The following is a 16,611-nucleotide window of genomic DNA, read 5'->3' on the forward strand; positions in this document are numbered from 1 at the left end:
TAAAATACTCATTCACTCAGCCGGTGCTGCCGTGTGAATAGATTGGCTCCTCTACGCCAATTTCATCACTAACCGGGAGTTTGAAACAAATCATGCCATACGCACGGGTACCTAAATTTGGCCGCTAACTGTGTAAAGTGATTGAATGACCATTGTTTAACTGGACTTTTATTTTCAATTTTAGCATTGATTGTTCAACAGAATCGTGAGTTTGTGGCATTATTCATCCCTAAAAATAACCTTGTACAAATTTTCCATCATTCACGTATTTCTTGTCTAAATAAAGAACTCATATTTCGAAGAAATCTTCGAAGTAACTCATATCGAAAAATGGCAGTAACTTGCGGGTTGGTCAGACTATGTGCCATCAAACGGAACAAGTGGTTCTCTGACGGGGCAATATCCAGAGAATATGACGGGTGTGGTTTCCACGAACAACTTGAATATAGAGCTGATAACGTGTCTTAAAATAATATCTATGTGGAGCATCTATTTTAAGCGTAACGTTGATCGCACGGAGTAACAACTATCACATTTTTCCATTGTTTATGCTCGTGAGGGAAAGACGTCTTATCGTACCCACGAATAAAAAAAAGCCCCTTACACAACACCATTTGAACCACCGATCAGTCACGAAAACCGGAAACCGTTGTATCTACGATGCATTACGAGGCCTTACATTCGCGATAACAATCAGCGCCGCTGTCACACACCAAATTCTGGTTCCAGTCCAGATTGCAATCGTCGTCGACGAGTCTCTTTCACCTTCGCCCTCCTCGTTGGGTTCGTCCGTGCTTTACCGTGCTATTGTTAGCGCTATCATTATGATTACGATTATGATTGCAGACGGCATACTTCACCGAAATGGTGCGCAAACCGTAACTCAGCCCTCAGCTTCGTGGCAATACTTTATGAACTGTCCCGTGCAATAAATACATTCCGGAAAAGCGCAGATTTTTACGCACTATCCAAAGTTGGAGAACAAAAAAAGAAGGATTGTTAAGTAAATGTTGCCATGAAAGTCGTCTAAAAGCAGGATGACATTATGTAGAACGATGAAACGATGGGGGGAAAGCAACAAAAAAAATCTCCGCTCTAGACGTATCAGATTGGGTCATCGGTTATAAATTGCAGTCTGATTTATGGCCCGCATTCGGTGCAGTCGGGTAACGGAAAAATGGAGTTGATACTTGGAAAAGGAAAAACCACTACGAGACGATTGTAGCTTCCGCCAATGGATGACAATTTAGGACAGTATCATCTTCGATTCCTGCAGGTATGGTTCTTTTTATTCCTTACGCTGCTCAAATGTCCTTCAGTTAAAGTAGCGATACAAATTTTACGGGTTTTCCTTTCCCAAATAACGACTAGAATATGAAATGGAAACAGTGCTAGCAGCGATAAGGATGTACCGAACCGTTATGCGAATCGTACAAGTCATGGAGCAATGGCTGAAAAAAACATCTGATCTGATGTACAGTTACGGTCAAAGTTGGGACTTTTATTTGGTGCAATTCATGTTTATTAGGGAACATCCCTATCTGTTATTGGACTGTGTGCTTACCGACAGTCACAGTCCAATACTAAGTTTAGAGACTGCAAGTAATGCCTCATTCAATCTGTCCATGTTACAGTGAATCGCTTCAAGATTACTGATATGCTTTAGGATAATGGCCTTGAGTAACCATGTTGAGTTGTGGATTAATGCACACAGCGAACTGATTCATTCACACGTCTCAATCCTCTTTTGATGCGCCAAAAACTTTAATCCTACATCAAGCACTACAACTAAACCGATGACGTTACGGTCGCCGCGTTGGTCCATTAACTTGATTAAGGGAACGTCATCGGCACCTGGCTTATCGGTGAGCGACTAGATCTCACTGCAGTAGTTTGACATAATGTACTGCTCGTGCTGCGATGTGCGTGTGTGTGTGTGGTTCGCTTAGCTTCATTGTAGATAAAATAATTAGCAATAAAAAAATAAGTATGCGCTGATGGGAGATTGATAAAGGTGGGGCTAAGCTTTACACGACACACGGGCCACATCGTTCACGGCACGGATGATGGGCGTGCAAGAAATTTAACCTCTGAACCTGGCTGCGTGTTAATAATTCGATTGCGAGTTATTATAAAGTAAAAAGAAAGGATAATGAAGAGAGTTATTTGAAATGGTTTACATGCCCAAGCAGGATATCGACGATTTCAATAAGCGCCTTAAGTTAGGCAATTTTGTGCATTCATGTGATTTCGCCGTTAGGTAAAAGGTAAGAATTTCTTATCCTTTTGCATATTTGTTTTAAATTAATTAGTAAAGCAATTTCGTCGTATTTGCATTTATCGGCCAGCATTCACCACCCATCCAACGAAGAGCACTCACTACACCCCTTAATAAACTAAGTCTCACTATCGTGAGCTAATCTTCCACACTGTACAGGGCAGCAGCATTTTTCACTCGAATGTAGCTGAGGCAATCACTAGCGCGATTTGAAGTACCAGCAAGGGGTGACAGCAATTTAGAGCACGCGCTTATCCGCAAATCGATGAACGAGCTCAGCACACCCCAGCAGAGCCGGTTTACCGGTACAAAGTGCAATGAAGATTCCCCGTGCAGAGTTTGTGGATTGTTTCTCGCGCTACATATCGTCGTCGATTCGATTGTGCTGCAAGCGTGTGTGTCTGTGTGTGTGTCTATTAAGGTGAAGCATTTTCATTACATTAAACAAAAGGCCAAAAGGGCAAGTGGCTGATTTGGTGACGCTCTTGAACCGTTTAGCAGCCAGGAGACCCGCTCTATCGCGTGCTGGCGTCACTGAATGGAATGCAGTCAAGACGATTCATATCAGCCGAGGTGTTACTGTGTATCAGTGTTGTTTTGCTATTTTTTTTTTGTAACGCAGCACAAAAAAAGGTCCCGAAAAATCTCTCCCACTTCGACGATACTAGTGTTGGTGAGGAGACCCACAGGAATGGTGGTCTGGTTTGGGCCCATTGTCCATACCCCAACCAACGGGGGCAACGGGATGAATTTAATTTCTTTAAAATCAAACGATTGTTTACAAGCGACCTGCAATGTGCGTTCGGTTCGATAAGCGCACGCCATCTTACACGTTATCACACAAGGGTGGGCGTAGCGTTTTGATAAGCGTTCCACGCCACCACCAAGACAGTTGACTGCCGTGCATCGAAGGCCAGCCCTGTGTAAGTCGTGCCGTGTTGGTGTGTGCTGCATGGGGGGAACTCCCGCAGTGGCACCGTGTTGCGCCACCGGTATGAGCCTCCGTACCTGGAGAGGCGGAGCGGTGTTGCGTTGTAAGGTGATACAGTCGACATCAAAGAAGCACGGCACAACACAGTGTCAACAGCACCTGCGAACTACCGTCACACATGGGCGATCGACTGCAACCGTTCGGGTGTATGAGGGAAGAATAATGCTGCTGAGAATGCTAGTTTCTGGAGGTGTTGCAGGTGGAGAAGTTGCTACTTTATCTGTTACTGTGTGTTTTGTTTTGCTATTCTACCTTTATTCTTAAAGTTAATCCATTTGTAAAAGTGTCAACCTTTTTCTTCATTTCCTTTTGGCCTGCTTTTTACCTTTTATCTTATTTTACCCTTTTAAACTTATTTTATTTGTTGCTATATTTGATTTGTTTCAAGTTAGTTTTAAATTAAAAATTTGCTTTAGTGTTTTTAACAGAGGTTTTCACTTTTCAAGTTTTTTTTGTTGTAATTTTCAATTTTTTTTAAATTTATTTTCTTTCGGAGATGGTAAGGAAAGGAGTTTTCTTTTCTTTGATTTTTGTCCTGTTATTTTTAAATATTTTTTAACTTTTAATACTTATTAGTTTTTTCTTTCTTAATTTCCCAAGTCTTTGGGCTTTTTTTGTTTCAAATTTGTTTCGCATGAAAAATTTGCCTCAAAGTGTGCTTAATAGTTTTTAACACTCTTTCTGTATTATTTGTATAGATTGAAATACGTTTTTATGTGTATTTTGACAATATTTAGTATTTTACTTCTCTGCAATTTTTTTAATTTTTGCTATTTTTTTAAGCAAACTTGGTTTTGTTATCTTTTATTATCTTTCCTACTTCTTCAGAAATACTACTACTTCAGAAAACTACTACTAGAACCTAAGATAGAAGAAGATCTTGTATTACTTCAAAAAAGCAAAACATTAATAGAAAATAACAATTGATACGTTATGCACTGTCAATATGAGGCACGCATCGCTGGACACACTGTAACTGGTGTCACCAACACTCTGCTTCCCAGGTCTTGCGCCAAGCGCCAAGAAAAGACGACAGGAAGAAATGCGTGTGTGTAGATAAAGCTATCTTATGCATGGCAGTGGCATAGTAGATGACAACACTCCGGTTCGGTTCGGTAGCCGCCCGTTTCAGCCGCGTTTCCACCATGCCATCCACCCAGCCATTCCGTGCCTGCTCTTTCTTCCTACCTATCGTGGCACCCTTTTTATCGATAGATGAGGTGTGGAGGAATTTAAAAGAATGAAGACGCTTGTGTGTTGTTTTGTGTGTGAATCGGGTGCCATGTGCCAGAGGGGAAGAAAAAGGTGTTTGTGTGGTGAGTGCCCCTGTCCACCTTTTTCCCCCCTTTGCTTCAATCGAAAGGGTGCGGCATGAAGGTGACGGGGGATGATTGTGTTGTGTTAGTAAGTAATTGGTTTCTAATAATTAGCTGCCCTTTTCCCGCGGTTCATTACGATTCGAACGTCGGCAAGATTCGGTTGCTGCTGCGGTCGGGGCAAGAAATCGAGTGAATCGAGCGGCCACCGTCCGGTACGTTTGTGAGTTACGGTTAAAAGAACGGTGTCAAAATCGATCGAACCTTCAAGGTGTTTAGCAGATGATTTGTGTTTGTGTGGTTCGAGTGCGTCGCGTAGAATGAAAGTGTCTCATTATCCCTGAGCAGGTGGTTACATTTCGACACGTCGATCGTGCAAGTGTTGTACCCGAAACCGATCAAAAAACAATTTTTCCGATACAGTGCTAGATCGAACGTGGCATGGTGTGGTGCGTGTACTGAAGGGTGTGCAATTGGCTTGAAAATTCTACACCCCAGTGAAGGTGCTAAAGCATCGGGAAGAGTTCCAAGCCACTCTAAAAGAGTGAATGTGAAGTGAAACTGTGTACTGTGGTCCATAAGTGATCTGAAGACGGTTGGCTTAAGTTTGCGTACCATCGAAATGGCCTGTTTTGCAAAGATCTTTGGCAGAAAGCATGGTTCGTTCAATCTGCCCGGTGCCGGTGCGGGCGATGGCGAAGTTGTGGTGAGTATTGCGCTTCTGGGGTAAATCCGACACCACCCTTTTCCCGGGCCACCTGGATTCACAGTAAATTCGGTAGTGCATTCGAACGACGGTTGGTCGTGTTAGCGTGTGGCGAGAACGTGAAGTAAATGATGTTTTTGCTCTTATCATTTGGTGTGTGGCGGACAACCCGCAATCACAAGAGGGTCTTGATACTGTTTCGGGTTATTAGCGTTTATGATGGTACTACGTGTGGTACGGTTAAGTCACTTCGGACGAAGGAGAAGAAACGCACTAAAGACGGGGTTGGATTGAGCGTGCCTCTAAATTATCCGGGCGTATCTACAGCAGGACGCCACAAGTTACAATTAGGTCACTTTCGAGCGTGGATTTATGCTCTGGAAGTAGAGCAGCTGTCCCAGGACTGGAAACAAAATATTAATGAGACAACACTAAGGGACTTTGCTTTACGAGGAACTTGTTAAGGAATATTTCATGATTTCATGAAAAGCTGAGAAAGTCTTCAAATTTTTCATAACGTTTGCGGTAAAATTTGTGCCCCAAGCGTATCCGCCGTTGCTGTGACCCAAATTTAATTAACCAAATTAATTTCAAACCTGTGATAGCAGTACATCGTAGCTGTCGCATCTTATCGGTTACTATCAGGCAAACGTCACGAAATAAATATTTCCTTTCTATCATCATTATCAACCTATTATGACAAATGGGCTTGTGTTTTTTGTCTTGTTTTGTTTGTGCCCGTGCTTTCGTGCTTACTTGGAGGAGTTAAAAGTCATCCTGCTACAGCAATGAATGGGCGCAATTTATTTTTGGGCGTTTTGCCGAAGAATCGATTTTTTTTATCATCTGTGACTAGAAAAATGACTTGTTGAATAGCTAAGGAATGACTTTTGAAGCATAAATGTTTGAAACTAAATCAATCGATTTAACAGAAAAAACTGGCAACACTGTCTCAAGTCAGTTGAGCCAGGTCGAGCTGCTCGCTCTCTTCCTTTATCTTTTTCATTTATGGCGATCTTTGACGAGGGACTTAAGTTGATCGCTTATCGCACGCCCGGAGATAGTTTGTTTGTGAAGCACTTGAATCGATCTATTTTAGGATTAACAAAGACTTGTCAGCTCCAAAGACAACGTTGTACGACAAGCCGGTCCTCTCTGACACTTTCCTTCCTGTGTCCATTTATGGTACGAGGGTTCTAGAAACGATTCCCACCTTACTGTTGGAATGCTGAATCGACAGCTGTCGATTCGGGTTTATGTTTATGGCCACTCTGTAAGCCAATCCCCTTTGAGTTTCTGAGCGGGAACTTTGTAAAGTCGGCGAACGGTTTTCTCTGCTCTCTTCCCGAACAGGCTACACGTGTTACACGGCGGCTTTACGACGAGGAACTAAATCAAACGGTGCCGCCCGTAACTCGTGCCAATGGGTACGTTGGATTGGAGAAGGTGGCACCACCTGCAGTGGCACCTACACCTACAGTACCGCAAACTACCACCGTGATCACCGCACCGACGGTGGTTAAATCAAACGAACGTGAGTCAGGGCTGGGATCGTTGGATGAACGATTAAACATTACAAGCAACGCTACCACAAACGACACTAATCGCGAGCCCGATCCTTTCGGTCCACCAGAGGAACGTACGTGGAGCGTACAGACGAGCCCCGACCCACCGACCGTACCGTCGATTGTTGTACCGGCGGCACCCACCGTCGAGCGACGAGCATCGAGACCCCGAGATCCGGAAGTTCCAAAAATAAGCAGCAGCTCGCGAGAGACTTCCACGATCGAACCTCCTTCCAGGCAGGGCCAGGAGCAGCTGCTAAAGGATGTACTACAAAACAAGATTCTTCACATGCTGGCACTTCAGTCGAAGGGTTACAAACAGTTGTCGAAGAGTGAACGAGCGACACTGCTTCGTTTGGAGGAAGAAATACAGGAGCTGCAGGCGAAGAGTAAAACTCCCGAGCCGACGATACAACCCACCGGCGACCCAAAGCAGACGGAAGAACGAACGATCGATGAGCAGCACAACAGTGTTAGCTCGTATGAAACGAATCTCCCACCAATGGTGAAGCCACCGATAGTGGAACCACCAGCTCCGAAAAGAGACAGCCCAATCCCGCACAATCATCCCGAGGAGCAGCTGCAGGATGGAGAGATGTCCGACTACGATGTGATTCCGGTACAGAAATCGAACGACGATATAGTGCCGGAAGCACCAAGCTCAGAGGATGACCGATCGACGGTACTGCCACCGGATTTGCCACCCCGTATGAGTAGGGTTAACCACGTGGAGGAAGCGGACGATACCTCGCAGGATGAGGAACCAACGCCACCGAAGCTACCACCTCCGAGAAGTCAGCTCGAACAGAACCTCGCCGATGAAGCGCTTCACAGATCGATACAGGAAACGATCGTGCGTCAGACGGTGAACGCGCGGGAAGAAGAAAAGGTAATCTCATCGGTGAGGGTGAGGTCATATCGTGTGTTAATGGAAAAATTTCTTATCCTTACAGGAAATACCACTCCCAACAGTACCGCCCCCATCAAGGGAACCTCCCCCAGTTCCATCTTCGCACCATTCCGACCGCCAAATGGATGATGATCCGCACACCGCACCTCCGCGAAAAGAGACGTTAGTACGAAAGATATCATCTCAACGGTCTATGATCGAAGAACTGGACATTACTACCGGAACGTTAAAGAAAACGCGCAAACAGGGCGTTGTGTCGGACAAAACCGATCTGAAGGAATCGAAAGACATCGTCATCCCCACGCACCCGAAAAGCCCGGACACAGAACTGCTGATCAAGACGGCGATCGTGGCGAACGACTTCCTTAACAACATGATGGACGAGGAACGGTTACAGGCCGTTACGGCGGCCATGAGCTCGATGACATTCCCACCGAACAGTTACATCATCAAGGAGGGTGACATTGGGGCACACTTCTTCGTGTCGGAAGAGGGCACCTACGAGGTGGTGGTAGATAATAAGGTGATTAAATCGTTTGGCCGCGGTGTTGTGTTTGGGGAGCTGGCGATCCTGTACAAGGCGAAGCGATTCGCTTCGATACGCGTTACGAGTGGGGCGCGCGTTTGGTTGCTCGAGCGAAAGGTGTTCCAGAAGATTATGATGAAGAGCGGCCGGAAGGAGCGGGAAGAGAATGTCCGCTTCCTGAGCACGGTGTCGGTGTTGAAGGATCTGGAGATTGAGAAGCTGCACAAAATATCGGATCTTCTAAAGAGGGTAAGAATGAAGCAAGCATATCTGAAGCGTGATACTTATTGGTGTTATGCTTGCAGGAGTTCTATGCGACCGGGTCAACCATCATTCAGCAGGGGGATCCCGGTGACAAGTTCTACATAATACGCGGTGGCAGCGTAAACGTGATTAAAACCGATAAGAAGGGCAACGATCGATTGGTGGGAACGCTTCAACGAGGAGCGTACTTCGGTGAGCAGGCCCTCCTCCACGAGGACCGTCGATTGGCCAGCATCATAGCAAACCCACCCGGGACCGAGTGTCTGACGCTGAACCGCATGTAGGTGGACGAGCGGTGGGGCCGCGAACTGACCACGAATGCGTTGTATCTGATTGTATTGTTTGCTTTGTCACTCAACAGTGCATTCAACGAGTTCTTGGGCGGGTTGGATAAGCTCCGTGAGGTGAAGCTCTCCGACACGATACCACGCAGCTCGACGATGACAAATATTGTCTCAGGTGAGGCATCTTCCAAACCGGAAGATCCGGTGGGGCTGGTCGGTGGTGGTGAGCTTCGTACTTCGTTTAACACGCTGTGACAATTGTGACGCTCCGCCAGCCGCAAAACCCACTCTCCGTACTCCGTATTCTCTTACGTTTGTACATCGTTTTTCCCCTTGCTGTCTCACCCCCAGAGTTCGACCATATCCAGTTGCATGACTTAACCTACATCGGGACGCTCGGCATCGGTGGCTTTGGGCGGGTGGAGCTGGTACAGTACAAAAACCACCAAACGTTCGCCCTGAAGTATCTGAAAAAGATCGAAATGGTACGCCAGCAGCAGCAGGAGCACGCCTACAGCGAAAAGGACATCATGCTGAGCTGCAACAGTCCGTTCATCGTACGGTAAGGACCGGTCGGCTTTTACGGTGCTCCGGATGCTTGTTTTTGTTTCACTTTTGGCTTGGCATTTCGAAGCGCCCCCAAACCATTCGATACATGCCCGACAATCCGTATCGGGTTTTGGCATCGGTTTTGCGTTTTGATTTTACGTCCTACGAGTTGTGTGTGTGTGTGACATACAGACACACAAACATCCTCTTCGTTTGTGGTGTCCGATTTGAATTCACGTGGTTGAACGATTAGGGCAAGCTGTGCGATTGAGGGGGGAGGTTGGCTGTTTTCCACTTCGGAAAAGTAATCCCTAGTGGAGCGGAACGGAATGACCTTAGGTTGGAAAGGGAAAGGAGCTAGAAGGGGTAAGAATTCGGGAAATTCGCGTATCGCGCCGTGTGCTTTGATCAGGAACGGCGTACACCGCGGGTTTGTGCGACGGGTCGGTAACACTTTGGATTGAATTACGAGCTCGTGGAAAGCGATCGAACCGGCTCCAATCCCTTCGAGCGTTGCCGATTGAAACCGATACACCGAGGTGCGTTTTGTGTGAGATTAAAATGAATCTCTCTCGCTTTATCTCTCGTTTTTTTTTCGCGAATCGTTCTGCTCTGTATTTGTTGTTGTGTGCGCTCTATTGCTTTCCGGTGGTTGAATCCAACGGGGAGCATTTGTTGTCTCCCATCTAGCTTTGATTCGTGCTGGAGGTTATCTTTGATGAGTGGAGCAAACTGGTCATCCCTAAAGGGAGGAGACGCTTTACAGTGCGGTCATGAAGTTACATTTGTAATGGGATACGATTGATATTGTTCGCGTGGTGTAGGGAGAAGCTATGGTTAAATTTATCAGACTTATAGAAAAAATAGTTTTAAAATTCGCTTCTCTTTAAATTAGATAAACTTAAAAACTCATACTTCTATATTTTTTGTGTGTTACGCCTTACATATGATTAGAACGGATATTTTATCAACAGATTTACGGCTAAGCAGTCTTGTTAAATTGGGCATTTCTGCCGTGGGTTTAAGGTTTGTGGGTTTAAGAACTGCGATTTGAAACTCTTTTGAGTTGAGGCCAGAGTTCTTAAATGGATTTTAACAACAATTTTGCATTGTTCGTTAGCTGAAATCTGGGTTTACTTTGGTTTAGGAAAAAAATGCAAAAAAGATGGCCTTTTGGCATATTTAACTCTAACAGCATATTTAACTAATATTTAGCGTTATTAACTCCTAATGCAACTAACGACTGGGCTTTGTAATGTTTGCGATAGTATCGATGTCTTCCAATTCGTAAAATTTCAAACTGCAATCAAATCTAGTAATTTGTTTTTGAACTGCGCCGGTCTTAACCCGTAAGGACCGCAGTTCATATCTCATCCGAACTGTTCCCCAGTTTAAGTATAGTCCCCATGTATTTAAGGCTCCATTAAGTATAGTAAGCCATTCTATGAACGGCATGACCAGGTATGACGCTTAGCTTGGAAGAAGAACAATTATCTTAAAAAATAATAAGAAATGGTCAATCAAAATTTTATGCTCTTTTCGTTTGGGACGGCCTGGACGTATTGCTCTTAGTCAGTCAATATGCTTTGCCAGAGGTTTTATTCGAGTATCATCTGCACTCGATGATATTTTATACTTGTTTGAAGGCTTTTTGTAAGGAGTCCGAGAGCGATCAGGAATTTCATTCAGCAGTAAATATATAATTCATCTTAAGTTTGTTGAACAAATCCCATAACATAACAAAGCAAACTTTTAGCGTCATATGCTTCAAGGGGTTCAGTGTCTCGTGAGTGATTCTAGGCATACTCAAATTCACTTTCCCTCGTACTAAACTGCTTAACTTCTTCCGTATATATTTAGACTCATGTCAACTTCGCTTTCTCTCTTTCTCTTGCTCTCCCATTCAGCCTGTACAAGACGTACCGCGATAAGAAGTACCTCTACTTCCTGATGGAGGCCTGTCTCGGCGGTGACGTCTGGACCGTGCTGCAGAAGAGCAAATTCTTCGACGAGCGTACGGCCCGCTTCATTACCGGCTGCGTCGTCGAAGCGTTCGAGTATCTGCACAGCCGAAACATGATCTACCGTGACTTGAAGCCCGAAAACCTGATGCTGGACGAGAAGGGCTACATCAAGCTGGTAAGTGGCCGTGGAACTGTGCGCGTTGCTTGCGGACAAGACATCCGTAACGTGTGTGGCTTACGTGCTTGCAGGTTGACTTTGGGTTCGCGAAGCGCATCGGACCGAACCAGAAGACGTGGACGTTCGCCGGTACGCCCGAGTACGTGTCGCCGGAAATCATCCTCAACAAGGGTCACGACCGGGCCGTCGACTATTGGGCACTGGGCGTACTGATACACGAGCTGCTGGTCGGGAAGCCACCGTTCCGCGGCAAGAACCACATGAAAACGTACAACGCCATCCTGCGCGGAATCGACATCATCGAGCTGCCGTCCCGCGTACCCAAGAAGGCACAGGTCCTGATCAAGCGACTCTGCAGACAGACGGCGGCCGAACGGCTCGGCTACGGCAAGAACGGTATCGCCGACATCAAGAACCATCCGTAAGTATAGTTTTCGTTCGTGTGGCGGCCCGGTGGAAGAGTTAAAGCCGGTTCGCTTTAAGCGTATGTAGCGAGCTTTACCCACAATGTTTACTCTCCATTTCCAGCTGGTTCGGTAGCTTCGAGTGGCAACGGTTGAAGGAGCGCACGATGCCGGCCCCACTCATCCGTCCCATCGTGTCCGATATCGATCTGTCCAACTTTGACGAGTACCCGAAGGACCAGGACGAACCGCCGGACGAAATGTCGGGATGGGATATTAATTTTTAATTTGCTCGCATTAAGCAAACACAAAAATGGCAACAACCCAGACACAATGCACGGGAACCAGTGCGGAACGTTTTTTGTTTTTATTTTCTGTGCCGAATTAATTTTCCCAGTAAGCCATCCGTAATGAACGTTAATCAGTTTCATGCTTTACTTGTACCGGTTTCGCAACCCCTCCATCCGCGGCGCTTGATCTATTACATTTGTTCGTGCGGTTGTTCGTGTTGGTCGTCGGCCTCCCAAAGTCCTGTCGGCGGGCGCTTGATATTCGATGGAGCATTAACAATAAAATTGGATCTTATGAGTACATTTCCACGTTCATCACGATGCACCGGAGTTTTTCATTTGCCATTTGTCTGATTGATTTCGGGACCGAGGGGGCGGGCTCGGTGACATATCACACTGTAACACCTGTACGTGTAAGAGATTCTGTTGATCAGTATTCATCGGTGGTGCACCCTATCGCTTGCAGGTTTTATGAAAAGGGCGAGCAATATCAAGTAGCTTTTATTTGCATGGTGAGCTGCATACAAGGATAAAACAAATCCCAACCCCATTAGGGAGCGTAATTAAATTTGGACGAGCTTACGATGGCGGAGGACCTCATTCGGGGTCCCTCCGATATCGGGATCTAATGAGGGTTTCAAGAGTGTGTGTGTGTACCAGTTGTTGAAGCGTTTTCGGGTTCGTACTGAAAGTTTTATCGCCAAACCGTTTTATGATGATCTATAAAGCTTATTAATTAGCTTGGGTCTTTTATGATCTCTCTCTCTCTCTCTCTCGCTCTCGCCGTCACTTCCTCCCAAGGTAAGACAAAAGGACTGATTGCTCATTTGCAATTCCAAGCGCGGTAACTTATATGGTTTTGTCGCTGAATTTTTAATTGCACCCACCCCTTCAGTTTACAGCCCCCAAACCCAACCCCACCCAGATTAGCCAGCTGGCTGGTGGGAAACACCGGATGGATACTGTCATTAACCGCAAAAATAAACTTCGTTGCTCACCTTCGCCACCAACTACTGCTGCCACAAATCAGATTAGCACCGTAATGAATCATTATCATGTTAGTCACGCGGTACGGTGTTAGAAGCAGGGGGTTCACTGTTTGGGCACTCTTTTTGCACCTACCATCATCGGCCTGGACCAGTGCGGGCCGTTCGTTGCGCTTACTAATGCAATTGCATGTCATTATGAAGGGGGAAAAAAGCTCATTCCTCATGAGGCATTGCAGCAAGCAGCTTTTTTTTTGTATCACACATTCTACGGTGGAAAGTGATTTTGTTATCAGAGCGAGCGGAAACTATGTTTCACTTTTCATGCCATGGTTTTTTACTTCCTTCCTCCCGGTGCACAAGAAGGCGGTTTGGTTATCCCACTCACACCGGGCTTCATCTACGGTGGTTTGTTTGGGATTGAATCGTGGTTTGAAAGTTCTGCTCACTTGGCGAGTTAGTGAGTGAAGATTAAATTTAGCTGACGTGTCATACATCAGCCACTTCCTGGGTGTGTTCCGTGCTCCGTGGTGACGTTACCTTGGAAGGTTTGGTGAACGAGTTTAAGGATGCAGTTTTGCAATGGCAGTCGCACAAACGGTTGGCTTGCACGCTGCACACTGCCTTAAGTAAAAAGATAGGAAACCAAAACTGTGCCACCAGATGCGACAGCGAAACGGTGGCGCCAATCTGCTTATCTTGATCAGTTTTATTTATCTTGAAAATGTTTTATAGTCATTTGTGGGATTGTTATTTGACGAGATTGTTGGGGAAAAATTCAGTTTGACTAGTAAATATAGCTATCGAAGTGTAAAAGAAAGTGATGGTCAGGCGAGCTTGTATCCATCGGCGAATAAATACCGCCGTGAAGAAGGATTGTGGACGCGATTCTTGATAAGCTTGTTTTGTAAATAATGAAAAAGTTAATGCCAATATTTAAACAATGATATCGTTAATGATATTGCAAGAATGGTTCATCTTCAATGCTTCAGATCATTATCCTCACTGGACCGGTATCAAGTTGCTTGCAGGGCAGAGCAAGGACTTTGTGTAAATGTTCTTTATACTTTCTGTTGCATTGATTGTGATTTGATGTAGAGATTTAGGAGTTTTTTTATTTTAAAATTATCTTTTTTTGTATTTTTGTATTGTTGATATCTAATGTTTGAAATCAGTTGATTAAGCACAGGAGATATATCTATTTGTATTAACTTTACTTCGTATAGTAATACGGCCAGGCCGTTCTATTAGAATGAAACACAAGTATTGTTATTTTATTGTTATTTTTAAGTTGATTTAACAAATAACATCATCGAGTCAAAAATAATCCTTACCATAAAGCTTGTCCCTAATCTTCTTTTTCTTTGGCCTAACAACCCTCCAGGTCCTGAGCCTCATGCCTGCCATTTCTGACTTACTAAACTCAATCATACCACGCAGTTGGATAGTCAGCCCTCACTACGAGGGAACGGTTCGCTAGAGATTTGAACCTCGGTCCTCCCGCATAAAGACCGGCGTCGTTCACGCTACGTTAATTTTTTAATTTAAGAAAAAAATTAATTTTGATTTTCAGTGGATAAAATTCTAACAGCATTTTAGGCGATTATTGAGAGATTCAATCCTTAATTTAACCACAAAGCATTTTAAGAAATATCCTTTAAGATAAAGATGATGCGAAATCTCAAATTTGTATAAAGAAACTTATTGTTGTGTATTATGTTTCAATAATAAAAATTTAGAAGAACTGTTACATATCCAAATTGAGAAACTCTCATTGAATCTTTCGAGAGGAAGAAGTTCAGAAAAATTTTTGACCCGTGCGTGGGGCTGACTACTTTGCTGCGGGTAAAATCAAGTCACAGAAATCCAAAAATGGCAGGCCGAGCCCTCTCGAGGTTGTAGTGCCAAGGAAGAAGAAGAAGCGTGGGGAAAGATAGTAGAGAAACCGTTACGATGATGAATTAGACTCACTACGCTCTGGTGGTCATGTTATGAGAATGACACCGGACGACCCAGCCCGTACAGTCTTTTTATGCAGGTTACATAGACAGATGGGGCATGGTAGGCCGTTTTGAGAAAAGCTATAGGAAAAGCTATAGCAAGAATGACCGAAACAATAGGTTGCTAATCGACGGCGTTAGACAGTGACAGGAACTGAGGATTAAAAACCACGAAGAGTTTATAGCACCTGATAAGCAAGTAAGTAAGTAAGTTGTTTTTTTTTTTATTCACGATGCCTGGCCGTTTTGCTCAAAACTAAATTATAAAACAAATACAATTCACGATGGTTTGGAGACATTTCCTTCTCCAAACCGTGTAAGGACACCTTCTCCCGGGTGTGCCCGGCAGGTAAGGTACATTGTACTGAATTATATAAAATAGTAAAAAGAACCATTATTATCTTCTAAGACGCGTTTTCTACTAACTTATAAGCAAAGAATTGGATAAAAAATAGAACAGAAGTTATTAAAATAGAATGTTAAATAAATGCTTTCATGTATCAGAACAGGAATCACAAACAACGTTTTAAATATTTTTTCTTAGAACATGAGTTTTTGAAAATATTTTTTATAGAATTCTCCTTCGGCGTAATTATCCTATGTATGAAAAGACTGCATATGTGTTGCGATATGCGATGTTGTGGCATAGTATACATCGCAACATACTTATTTCTTTGTGACATGCTCAGTGCACGATGAATTTCAACGAAGGCGTATTTGTTGGAAGAAAACGAATGCCGATTCTTTGAATCTGCCCAAAGCATTGCCAGTATAATATGCGGGAGAGCGGAAATTGCTTAAAATTTCAAGAATTGTTTTTTCTCCCACATTCAAAATTTCACTCACTCCGGTACACTACACCCTACGCCCGTTATAGTAATTATTTCCCCAATTTAAAACCCTCATAATCACCAGCTCCAGCTGACGATAATTTTATAACAAGGTAAATTAAATTATTTAAATAATTTGGAAAACACTCAAAACGGATTAAAGTTTATCACCTTTCACGCGTCGTTATCGTTCACCCGGGATGGGGAACAGAGAAAACGGTGCTGTGGCTCCCCGTGTCATGGTCAGCCATCGACTGCATTTAGCAACAAAAACCAACAAGTAAAAAAGAAAGAAAAAAAGCCAGCTTTTGCTGCATTCACCGCATTCCACAGCCTCACAATAGGCGGTCGGGTGAGATGGCGCTCAAGGCCACCAATTCACGGGCGAACGCATCCGCTTTTCGGTGCCAACCGGAAACACCGTGTCCGGGGTCAGGTGCAACCAACCCATGGCACGGGATGAAGATACGTTTCTCACCCTTGAAGCTCACTCGCAGCTCACCGACAAGGTTCATCTGTTGTGTCCTGGTGAAAACGGAGTTCATTGGTGGTACTGATTTCTGGTCCAAA

The 16,611-nt window shown here is 44.5% G+C and overlaps 1 protein-coding gene across 2 annotated transcripts; it reads left to right on the forward strand.

Annotated features, from left to right (window-relative positions):
* Positions 1–4,468: 4,468 nt before the first annotated feature.
* LOC118513432 (cGMP-dependent protein kinase, isozyme 1) lies at positions 4,469–12,555 on the forward strand. 2 transcript variants are annotated; one of them, XM_036059161.1, is made up of 10 exons: positions 4,703–5,291; positions 6,645–6,825; positions 6,925–7,745; positions 7,810–8,541; positions 8,598–8,836; positions 8,918–9,015; positions 9,192–9,402; positions 11,297–11,528; positions 11,603–11,952; positions 12,060–12,540. In XM_036059161.1, the coding sequence occupies exons 1-10, from the start codon at positions 5,208–5,210 to the stop codon at positions 12,220–12,222; spliced, it is 3,111 nt and encodes a 1,036-aa protein (XP_035915054.1). In that variant the 5' UTR covers positions 4,703–5,207; the 3' UTR covers positions 12,223–12,540. The 2 variants fall into 2 exon arrangements, with proteins under 2 accessions (XP_035915053.1, XP_035915054.1); XM_036059160.1 differs by having other exon boundaries at positions 4,469–5,291; positions 6,645–7,745; positions 12,060–12,555.
* Positions 12,556–16,611: the final 4,056 nt, after the last annotated feature.

The sequence above is a fragment of the Anopheles stephensi genome, chromosome 3, assembly GCF_013141755.1.
Source record: "Anopheles stephensi strain Indian chromosome 3, UCI_ANSTEP_V1.0, whole genome shotgun sequence".
NCBI classification, from domain to species: Eukaryota; Metazoa; Arthropoda; class Insecta; order Diptera; family Culicidae; genus Anopheles; species Anopheles stephensi.